This window comes from Verticillium nonalfalfae (assembly GCF_003724135.2).
Source record: "Verticillium nonalfalfae strain VnAa140/NRRL 66861 chromosome Unknown scaffold_156, whole genome shotgun sequence".
Classification (NCBI taxonomy): Eukaryota; Fungi; Ascomycota; class Sordariomycetes; order Glomerellales; family Plectosphaerellaceae; genus Verticillium; species Verticillium nonalfalfae.
In genome coordinates, this window is record NW_021167381.1 from 50,436 (window position 1) to 61,795 (window position 11,360).

General features: G+C 58.1%; 4 protein-coding genes across 4 annotated transcripts; 3 read left to right on the forward strand and 1 right to left on the reverse strand.

Moving 5' to 3' along the window:
• Positions 1-336: 336 nt before the first annotated feature.
• MMS2 (E2 ubiquitin-conjugating protein mms2) lies at positions 337-925 on the reverse strand (the record flags this gene model as incomplete). Its single annotated transcript, XM_028636554.1, has 3 exons — positions 337-606; positions 712-791; positions 847-925. The coding sequence occupies 3 exons, from the start codon at positions 923-925 to the stop codon at positions 337-339; spliced, it is 429 nt and encodes a 142-aa protein (XP_028491279.1).
• A 444-nt stretch (positions 926-1,369) lies between these two features.
• On the forward strand, positions 1,370-6,801 carry D7B24_002345 (uncharacterized protein; the record flags this gene model as incomplete). The annotated part of the gene is made up of 6 exons (XM_028636555.1): positions 1,370-1,901; positions 1,976-2,040; positions 2,103-2,330; positions 2,427-4,613; positions 4,665-4,878; positions 4,928-6,801. 6 exons carry the CDS (start codon positions 1,370-1,372, stop codon positions 6,799-6,801), a joined length of 5,100 nt encoding a protein of 1,699 aa, XP_028491280.1.
• A 651-nt stretch (positions 6,802-7,452) lies between these two features.
• On the forward strand, positions 7,453-8,942 carry PSA2 (Proteasome subunit alpha type-2; the record flags this gene model as incomplete). The annotated part of the gene is made up of 3 exons (XM_028636556.1): positions 7,453-7,518; positions 7,600-8,847; positions 8,916-8,942. 3 exons carry the CDS (start codon positions 7,453-7,455, stop codon positions 8,940-8,942), a joined length of 1,341 nt encoding a protein of 446 aa, XP_028491281.1.
• Positions 8,943-9,464: 522 nt separating this feature from the next.
• D7B24_002347 (uncharacterized protein) lies at positions 9,465-10,628 on the forward strand (the record flags this gene model as incomplete). The annotated part of the gene is made up of 1 exon (XM_028636557.1): positions 9,465-10,628. One exon carries the CDS (start codon positions 9,465-9,467, stop codon positions 10,626-10,628), a length of 1,164 nt encoding a protein of 387 aa, XP_028491282.1.
• Positions 10,629-11,360: the final 732 nt, after the last annotated feature.

The window sequence follows — 11,360 nt, forward strand, 5'->3', positions numbered from 1 at the left end:
CTTCAGTTTCTCTTGACGTAGGGGAGCCTCCAGACGCTGCCAGATTTGATCTTGCGGATGGCGTTGTATGTCCTAGTGACGCCTGCTCCGATCCTGCTCAGCCGAACAAAATTGTCACGATCCTGCTTGTAACTAGGCTGGAGTCAAATCGATACTACCCATGAAAGTCACTGGGAAAAGAGGCAAAGTTGGTCAGGGGACGGAAATCAACGTTTTCTCGACCTCAGGTCCAAGGAATCGAGCGGTGGAGCCTGGCCAACAGGCAAAAAAGGTATATCAACTCATGATCATTGGCTCGTCTCCTGTCATCACACGCCTGACTGTGTATTCCTTGCGCTACTCGTAGCAGGCGCCCTCGGGAGGCTGAGGGATCTTCTTGTTGGAGGGCGACGCCATGTACCTCCTGATCTCGATAAGGACCGTTTCCATGGTGTTCTCGCGCTTCCACTGCGCGAGACACGGCAGCTGTTGGGGGTCGACGACGCCGTTGCGCGGGTTGACGCAGGGAAGGTTGACCTGGCTGATGAACTGGATCGTTGGGGGCTCGTCGGGGTACTTGGGTCCGCAGTGCATCTTGACGGAGTAGATGCGATTCTCATGGACGCTCTGCCGAGGAAACATGTCAGTGGAGGCGCTGCGGCAGGGGCAGGGGCAGGAGCAGGTTGTGTGACGCCGAAGAAGCGGTCGAAAGTGTGGGAAAACGGGACCTACATGAGGAGGACCGAGGATGGTGCCGTTCCAGTCGGACATGAGCAGGTCCTCGTTGTCGTTCAGACCATAGGAACAGGCCTCTACATTCGGTGTCAGTCAAACTTGCGCCACGTGCCAAGGGGATTGTAGACTTGCGGCTACCTGCTCCAAGGCCCTTCTCGCCCTTCTCGAGCTCCTCGAGGAGACGGAAATTCCTAGGTACCTTGGCGCTCATGATGTCGCTCCTTGTGATCGGTCAAAGGCTTGGGTATTGGGGCCAGATTCGGCTTGGAGTAGTGTGGGCAGTGTGGGCAGTGTGGTTTGCTGTGACTGATGATGCCGATGAGGGGCAGTGCTTCGTCTGGCGCGGGACAAACAGTCTGAGACGCAGGTGGGTTGGCTCTACTGAGGTACCTTGACCTGGGACAATCGCGGGGCACTTGGGGTGGCCCGGGTGGGGAGCACGCACCTTGGTGCCCCCAGCGACGACGCTCAATGATGCTGACTCAGCATTCAAGGTGACAGCTCTCACCCTCGCCTGTCCCTTCCATCTGTCTCACCAGCTACTGCATCGTCATGCTGGCGCGATACAATCCACCATCGACGACGTGACCACTGACTTGATTCCCGGATTAGCTGGTCCGAAAGATGGGCCAAGCTGAATTCAGCTCATGACACAATGACGACCCAGTTGCTTGCCACGGAGCTCGCGAACCTCATCTCAGAGAGCAAGCGAAAACATACCGACCTCCGGCAGGCAGCCGAGAAAGCTCTCGAGGAGCTCAAAGCCATCACCAACAAAGCATCCAACGAGGGCCAAGCCATAGTTGAACTCACGCAACGGCCCAACTTTGTCAACCCCTTCGTCATTGCTTGCGGCACTAAGAATACCAAGTTCACCGCCATCGCCATCGTCTGTCTCCAACGACTCATCCTTGTCCGGGCCTTGCCCAGAGGAAAGCTCAGTCATGTCCTTGAGGCCTTGAGGGAGGCCACGTCTGCTGGACTCGATGTGCAGCTCAAAATTCTGCAAATTCTACCCACGCTGCTACAAAACTACGCTGGGGATGTGAAGGGCGACTTACTGGTCACAGCCTTGAATATCTGCTTCATCCTACAGACTAGCAAGAATGCCATCGTCAACAACACCTCAGCTGCGACGCTGCAGCAACTCGTGGTCTCCGTATTCGATAAGGTGGTCACCGAAGATCGTATGTTCAACCACCATGTTCATGCGACAACGCTGACTAGGTGTTAGGAACTGCACCCGCCGATGGCCCTCCAGCAGGCGAGGCTCCTACAGCGGACGCAGACATCCCGCTTCGCGAAGCAGCCCTTGATGCATATAGAGTCAGTGGGACCCTCCCCGACCTTCACGGCGCTGTGACCTGTACCTGTACTGATCGACATAGATCTTCAAAGACCTGTGCCTCATGACGGAAAACCAGCGACCTGAGTATCTCAGGCTGTCTGCTTTGCCGCAGACCTTTGGCCTCGAGCTGATAGAATCTGTTCTGACGAACCATGCGGCGATCTTCGTCAGCCACCCGGAACAGGCGTTCATTCTTCAGAGCCGGGTCATGCCGTTCATCATCAGCGCCCTGAAGGACAGGCCAAACTTTGCGACCTCGGTGCGACTCGTACGCATTCTGTATACCCTCCTTCGACGACATCTCAATATCCTTCCAACCGAAGGTGGAGATGCGTTGGATATTCTCACTCATTTGCTGGACCAGGACACGGCTCTGTGGAAACGAGCCCTCTGTATGGAGGTCTTCCGCGGCATTTTCTCTGAACATGCTCTCCTCCGCCGGATCTTCATGCTTTATGATGCCAGAGAAGGCGAGAAAAACATCCTCCAGACGCTGACGGCAACCTTTGTCCGGATAAGTACCGAAAAACCTGCGGTCATCGGACTGAGCCATCAGTCAACTTTGCCCGTGGCGAATCCGTATGCCAATTCCGGCGCGACTGCCGACCAGGTCGTTCTGGAAACAGGTGGCGTCACCGGTATCATGAGCGGCTCGGGCGGATCTGAAGGCTCAAACACCGGAATCAGCTCTCAATGGAGCAACATGCGAGTCCCTTGCATTGATCAGCTGGACAAGACGGAGCCGCCATCCATCCCGGAGTCGTATATTTACAGTCTTACTTTGTCCTGCATCTCGTCCTTCTCGGAAGGGCTGGCCAAGTTCATCCTGCCCCTGACGGTTTCGGCAGAGGGGAGAAGCCGAAAGAGAAGCATGAGGCAAGACATCGGGCGAGAATCCCCAGCACCAAATGCAGAAGACTCTCCTCATGCACTCGGCCCTCGAGGTCATCTTGAGCGAGCTGGGTCTTTCAAGAGAAACCCAGTGCCTCGAAACCCCCTCACATTGGAAGACCATCCATTATACGCCGAAGTCAAGATTTGTGCTGCGATTGTAGACGAATGCTGGCCCGCCATTCTCGCAACCTGCTCGACGTTCCTCTACGCGGCGCTAGATTCCGAATACTACCACAGTCTGGTCAGGGCGTTCCAGAAGTTTGCCCATGTTGCTGGCCTGCTTCAATTGTCAACACCACGAGATGCCTTTCTTACGACGCTCGGAAAGGCCGCGGTGCCTCCCAATGTGTTCACTGCTTGCCTCAACGCCGGCAGCAACGCGCGTACCCCCAGTTTCGATGCATCAAGTACATCCCACAACAGTATTCTCAGCAACGCCAAGGGATTGCTCAGTGTGGACAGTCTAGTCGGACAAGGCTCCTCGGCAGCGGAACGAGGTCGTCAGCCCTCAGTTGACGCCAGCGGTGCCACTCTCACAACCCGGAATTTGCTTTGCCTCCGGGCGCTGCTCAATCTTGGCATTGCTTTGGGCCCTACGTTGGGGCCATCATGGCGCATCATACTAGCAACACTTCAACAGGCCGACTTTGTGCTCTTCTCAACTCACAAGACACCGTCGAGGACACCAACCGCGATTCGGGGTCAAGACAATCAAGTCGAAGGAGATTCCAACTCGCTAGTAGCCAACTTTGGCACAGAAACAAAGGCAGTTGAGACGGCAGCATCACGTCTAATTGAAAGCACGGTTGACTTCCCCAACGACGCATTCATACAGGTCGTCGATGCGATTTGCGCTCTCCTTAATACGAATGCCGAAGACAAAACAGAGGGAGGCAGTCGGCCCCAGTCACCCACAGGCGGCGGCGCTACTTTGAAGCCAACGAGCCAACATCGAAAAGCACCGGGCCCGTCGTCTGGTGCTTCGGCGCCCAATCAGCAAGATCAGTTCGCTTTGGCCAAACTTGGAGATATTGCCACCATCAATATCGAGCGACTCTTGTCATATCCGCCTGATGTGTCAGGCTGGGGCTCCCTCGTTTCTCAACTTGCCGAGACCTTGAATTCCACGACTGCTAATGCGCCTGTCCGCCTGAGAGCTGCGGAGATTCTCGTGAACCTTGCGCTGGAGTCAGCCAACGTGGCTTTGACGCTCGAGCCTGAAGAGCGTGGTCCTGTCCAGCTACAAGTCCTCGAGTCGATGCGAAATGCCCTACGGCCACTTGAGAAGGAAGATCGCGATACTTCGGTGGCAAACCACGCAACAGATGTTGAGATACACAAAGTCATTCTCGAGGGGTTGAAGAGCCTTCTGGAAAACTGCGGCGAGGCACTTGTTAGCGGGTGGGAAATCGCCTTTGAGATCATCGGCTCTATCTTTGTGAACCGAACGATTGCACCAGACGACTGGAAGCCTTCGGATTTACCGGCGGCCACACTCCTAACAAGATCCCCGAAACTAGTTCGTTCATCATTCAGCTCGTTGCAGCTCATTTGTTCCGACTTTCTTACATCGCTCCCGAACGACTGTTTTCTCATTCTCGTTGATACCCTTTACAAGTTCTCTTCGCAATCTGACGATCTCAACATTGCTTTGACGGTATGTCCCCTCTCCTGAGGTGATATTGGTTGACTTACCTGACAAGCGCAGACCGTGACATTCTTCTGGGTTTTGTCGGACCACCTCTCAGGAAAGAACAAGCCAATGTCAATTACGACGAGCCTCATGGAGGGCGCAGAAGTATCGGACCTGGCCGCACTCGCAGGCAACCCCAAGCACAAGTCGTCAAATGCTGCCCTCTGGATGCTTTTGTTACTTCGCCTCACTACTGTCACAGCAGACGAACGTTTAGAGCTTCGGAACAGTGAGTGCCCTCCCTTGTTTACTGGCTTCAAGCGTGCTGACTTGTGAAGGCGCCATCCAGACCCTGCTCCGCATCTTTGACGCCTACGGCGACAATTTGAACCCAGATGCATGGTTCACCTGCGTCAAGTTTGTCATTTTTAGGCTTCTGTCATCAATCGAAGACGAACTTTGTTCACCAAAGGCTAGCGAGGGGGATGAAGAGGGTCGGAAGGAATGGCACGGAACATCAGTCCTCGTGCTCAATGGCATTTCCGAGCTCTTAGCCTCGTACCTAAATGTTCTCTCGAAGCATCCATCGTTCAACAACTTGTGGCAAGAGCTCCTTGCTCATTTTACCACACTCTTGGACTTCAAGATCTTAGACGTCAGCACCGCAACCTTCAAGGCACTCGGTCAGATCCTCGCCCAGGGACAGCCCCACCACAAGTCGAGCTTCAGCAAAGGTACTGTTGACACGGCGTGGCAATTATGGTCGCGAGGCATCCCTGTGGCGGCGGGAGACGACGGCACAAAGAACGACAACCAAAACTGCCTGACCGCCTACGTAGGCGCGTTCCACGATGTTTACCGATTGGTCAGCGCAGACTTGACGGTCGAGCGGGTTCGCCAAATGTTGACCTTGTTCCGAGAGGCGTTGCAACGGGCCACGGTGGGCGCCTACGTCAATGATGTTGAGTACACCACGCCTCTCCAGAATCAGGTCCTGGAAGCCATCAAGACAATCCGGACGGACCTCGAAGGCGTACCATCGGCCATGATCTCACAAGTCGCCGAGTTCGTGCGACTGCCATTCAATCGCGATCCCGCGAGGGAAGGGGCATCCAAGCGCACCTATGTTGCCATGTCCAAAGGCAGCATGGCTGTCTTGCAAAGATTGGTACTGATCCATGCTGGCGATGCCGACGTGTATGCCAGTGGGGCCTTTTCGGCAGCACTGTCGGCGCTGTCTAAAGCAATCATTCTCAAATACCGATTCCCCATCGTCACGAAATCTACCCAACCCTGGAGGCTTGCAACTGATTCTACTTTGGCCGTCTTGGAAGGAACACTGCCCCATCTACACACGCTCGACGTGCCGAGAGAAACCATCCCTGACATTTGGCGGCTGATAGTTGATGCTGCTGACGGCATCATCAGCGCCGACAGCGACGCGGCGCCCGACAAGACGGATATTCTGGACGACGAGGCCTTTGACATCGAGTCGTTCCGTAAACTGCGGGAGCTGATTATTCCCTCGCTCGGCGCAGAGGTCATTCCCGACAAGACGCGCAAAGCCTATGCAGAGAGCCTGTTCCGAACGTCGATGATTCACACCCCACCGCCGGGCGATTCGGGGCTCGGTGCCGATGGTGCTGGCCTCTCCGCGATGTATAAGCCGCGAAAGGGCCGCACGTCCGACCCAGCGGCCAAGGCACGATCAAAGATGGGCTACGTCTGTCTCGAGGAGCTCTTTTCGCTCGTCGCCACGCACGACGAGGATACGCCCGGGCCGTCCATCACCATCCAACCACCGACCCCTCGCTGGCCGCCTCCCGCCCTCACCCTGCCTCCTCCGGCACCCGAACCGATCAGCAGCCTCCATGTCCGGACCGCTCGTGCCACAGCACCGTTCCTCATACTGAGGGCCGCCCTGCCGCTGCGGGCCTTCATTGCCGACCAGCCCCTTCGAGGCCGTATGCCGCAGCCCCTCTCACAACGACGGGAGCTCCTTCGCCTGCTCGAGGCGCTCGTAGCCCTGCAGTCGCAGCCCGAGGCCATTCCGGACTCGCCGAACGTGGAGTGTGAGACGAGAAAGCACCTCCTGCGGTTGTATCCCCTGCTCGTGGCTGTCGTGCGCGTCGCGGGAGCGGCAGGTGACGAGGCCGTCTCGCATCTCGGCACGGAAGCGTTGGAGATTGTGGGCGGGGAGCTTGGGGGTTGAAGCTGAGAGGCGGCCTGGCGATTGGTTTTTGAAACGGGCAATGGGTGTGGACGGTTATGGGGTGCTGCTGCATACTGTCATCTCGCAATTGCTAGAGGTTGACATTTCCATCAGACATTGTAGAGCGTAGAAGATGAACTTGACTTTTTGTTTTTTAAAGGAGAAAACAACAACAGAAGTACATTCAGTCATGACTGGACCAAGCAGGCTATGTTGTGTACCTCTCTTGAGAGTGCTCTCCCCGAAATGTACATCCGTCACGTCTGCCCACCACGGTATGGAGGCTCACATCAGGATGCCCCGCCTGCCCCTGCAGCCGCCACATCTCCCGCCGTTAGTGCATCTTGTGCATCTCCCACAGGGGCAAGCAGAAGAGTCCACTCCCGCCTGCAGAAGACACGAATTCCCCGCTTACCGAGGGGCACCAACACACAAAAGTGGAGGCCTCGACCAGAGAAGCTGCTCACGCCCCCCTGGTCAGTCAGTGGTCACCGCCCTACCATCTTCCCACCTGGCCTGCATCATCAACATACCTGACGGCCAGACCCTGGAAACCCGTCACCCGAGCCTCCTCCCTCTTTACCCCTCCCACTCTTCTGCCGCCGTCGACCACTACAGCAGACCGCGGTTCCTACCATCACCATTGACGACATGTCTCTGCAGATCCCCACCCGCGGCAAGACGCAGGATGCGGCCACGACCAAGGCGGTCATCTTGGTACAAACCGACCACCTGTCTCCTCCTTCCCTCTCGGCGCCCTTCAGGGAGCTCGCTGGCTAACTCTTCTCGCGTCGCCAGGTCGGCGGTCCCTCGCGCGGCACTCGATTCCGCCCTCTGAGCCTCGACGTTCCCAAGCCCCTCTTCGACGTCGCCGGCCATCCCATCATCTGGCACTGCCTCGCGGCCATTGGTCGCATTCCCGATGGACAGATCTCCGAGGTTCTGATCATCGGCTACTACGACGAGACGGTCTTCCGCGACTTCATCAAGGACTCGTCCAAGGAGTTCCCCGGCCTGAGCATCAAGTACCTGCGCGAATACGAGGCCCTGGGCACCGCCGGCGGCCTCTACCACTTCCGCGACGCCATCCTCAAGGGCCGCCCCGACCGGCTGTTCGTCCTCAACGCCGACGTCTGCTGTTCCTTCCCCCTCGTCGAGATGCTGGCCCTCTTCGACGACAAGGACGCCGAGGCTGTGATTCTCGGCACCCGCGTCTCGGACGACGCGGCGACCAATTTCGGCTGCATCGTCAGCGACGCGCACACGCGCCGCGTGCTTCACTACGTCGAGAAGCCCGAGACGCGCGTCAGCAACCTCATCAACTGCGGCGTCTACCTCTTCGCCACGGACGCCATCTTCCCCTCGATCAAGACGGCCATCAAGCGCCGCGCCGACCGCCCCTCGCGCCTCGTGTCGTACCCGTCGTCGGAGAACCTCGAGAACAGCTACGTGTTCCACAACGACGAGGACGACGACGAGGAGCGCAAGAACGAGGTCATCCGTCTCGAGCAGGACATCCTCTCCGACATGGCCGACACGAAGCACTTTTTCGTCTACGAGACCAAGGACTTTTGGCGCCAGATCAAGACGGCCGGCTCCGCCGTGCCGGCCAACGCGCTGTACCTGCAAAAGGCCCAGCAGCAGGGGTCCCCCGAGCTGGCCAAGCCGTCGGCCAACATTCTGCCGCCCGTCTTCATCCACCCGACGGCGACCGTCGACCCGACGGCCAAGCTCGGCCCCAACGTGTCCATCGGCCCGCGCGCCGTCATCGGCCCCGGCGTGCGCATCAAGGAGGCCGTCGTGCTCGAGGACTGCGAGGTCAAGCACGACGCGTGCGTGCTGTACTCGATCATCGGCTGGGGCAGCCGCGTCGGCGCCTGGGCGCGCGTCGAGGGCACCCCCATGGCCGTCAACAGCCACACGACGAGCATCGTCAAGAACGGCGTCAAGGTGCAGAGCATCACCATTCTCGGCAAGGACTGCGGCGTCGGCGACGAGGTGCGCGTGCAGAACTGCGTGTGCCTGCCGTACAAGGAGTTGAAGAGGGTGCGTCTTCCCCACGTCGCCCCGACGATCCGAGTAGCCTCATGCTGTGTGATTACTGACTGGCGCAGGACGTCGCCAACGAAGTCATCATGTGAGAGGGGGATCTACGGTCGATGCAGCGTGCTGGTAATGACGGATTGGGTGGTGAGTTTTGCATGCACCAGGGGAAAAGCGTCCCATTGCTCTTATAGATCATGCCCGCCATGTCCAGCGTCAGCTCAAAATGCGAATGATCTTTTGATGATGATGAATGGAAGCCGTCTCTTGGCGTGTCCGTCTAGTGCTGCTGTGGCCGAACCGAGGCGGCATGCAGTGCAAGCCGTCGAATTCTGTTGCTGCGATGAATCGGATGCATCGGCAGCAAGAGCAGACGGGACAGGCAATTGCCGCTTGTTGTCAACGGAAGGCGTCTGTTGTCAAGAGGGCAGGATGGCCCGGTTGCTTCCTGACCCCCGGCAGGACACACCAAAGATTTCGATATCCCACCGTGCTCGCGATTGCCATCTTGGACGTATGTGATTTTCTTCATCAGACCAAGCCCGCCTCTCCGACAGCCAGAGGCCGCTAGATGTTTCCGTCAATGTTGATCATATACCTGTCATGACTCCCTCGGCATCATGCCTCCCAAGCGATACGTGCCTCCGCGGCCTCGTGCCCACAGAACCGGCTCGCAGACCAATTCGGCAGAAGCATCTTTGCAGGCACAGGTCCCTGCTATGAAGCATCAGCAGGCCTTCCCGTTCGGCCGTCTATCAGGATCAGAACCATCTGCCCCAGGAATCGTCCAGGAGGGCACCTCCAAGCCTCACCCCTCGTTCCCTCCCACTAGACAGAAGCCTGGAGCTCCCCCAAGCAAGCGTCTCAAAGTAGAAGACACGCCCACAGCGGAAGACCCGTCATCTTCTACTGGAACGACAGCCCGCGACCTGGCGAAACCAACCGCCAACACGTTGACCTCGGACCAGCACGATATTCTTCTACGCCATCGCCTGTCGGCCCCTACCATACATACTCTTGTCTCTATCCCATGTGCTGCTTCACCCAACATCATCCTTCAGAAAGCATGTCTAGCCACCGAGATCAACTCGCACCCTCTACTCCCGGGCGAAAAAGCTCTCTTCTCTACCCTCAACGCCGCGGCAACCACAATCTGGCCGATCGCTCTGTCCACGCCGACCCTGGCTTGGCACAAAGCCTTCCTCATTGCCCAGAACCATCCCACCGGACGATCCTGGCTGTACATCCCACGGATCACACCCCGCGATCGAACCGCTCTCGGCGAAGAGTCGAAGCACATCACCTCCCTCGTCCGCCGCATCCTCCGCTGCGCCGCCGACCTCGCCGCACTCCGCCACGACGGCGTCACCGTCCGCCGCGCTCTCGAGCTCTCGCGCTCCATCGCCGCCGCCGCGTGGGAGGGCGACACGCACGAGCTGCAGCAGGTCGCCGCTATTGGCCCCAAGAAGATCGAGATGCTCGAGGCCGCCGGCATCTCGACCGTCCGCGCCCTCGCCGATACCGAGTTCTACAACATTGATCGCATCCTGAAGCGGAACCCGCCCTTTGGCATGAACACGGTCCTCCAGCTCAAGGCCTTCCCCCGTCTCCTGCTGAAGGCCCGCTTCGAACGCTGGGCTGCCAAGTCCGACATGCCCGCCATTGACGCCCTGCCCGAGAAGGTCGTCCGCGTGCTCGCGCCGGGCCTGCGCCTGGCCATCGTGCGCGCGAGGCTCCGCTGCCTCAACGACGACATGCCCCTCTGGCGAGAAAAAGTGCACTAGGTGTGCGTGTCCGTGGAGAGGGGCCCGCGCCCCGAGGGCCGCCGCGTCTTCGCGGGCCGGGGGGTGGCGCAGGGCACTGGCGGCGCCCCTGGCGCTAGCGGTGCTGGTGACGTCGAACCAGGCAGCCGCGGCGAGCTCCTCTTTTTCCACCGAGTCAGCACCAAGTGCCTCATGGAGGCGGATCGCGATCTCGTGTTCCCCGTAGCCATGGCGCCGGGGGAGGCCATCTTTGCCTGGGCGAGCTGCGAGGAGGTGATCGGCACCCTTGTCGAGATGGAGGTCTCGGCGCCAGAGGTGTGAAAAATTGCGTGGTCAACGGTGCGGGCGAACTAGTGGCGGCTAAGGGATCACATTTCAAACACGGTCACCGTTGTGGACGCAGTCATGTTCTAGTTGGCGTCCAATGCAACAGATGTAGGTCGTGGTATTTCAGTCAAATCAGTCCGCTTGCCTGGTCTTATATATACACATCAGGCGCCCGGCTCTATTGTCTTTTTTCCCTCCCAAAACCCCATCCGCTCTTCGAAAAACCGTGTACCATCAAGTGCAGAAACAAGAGAAAATAGGAGTGTCTTTATGTGTTTGTGTGTGTGTGTGTGTGTGTGTGTGTCGTGCTGGCCTCACCATCGGCTCGGCTGGGTATCGCATGCCCCGTTTCCCCTCTCCCTCTTTTCCTGCCGCAGATTCCAAGACTGTATACATGGGATGGACATGGCCTACAAATGGTCCCTG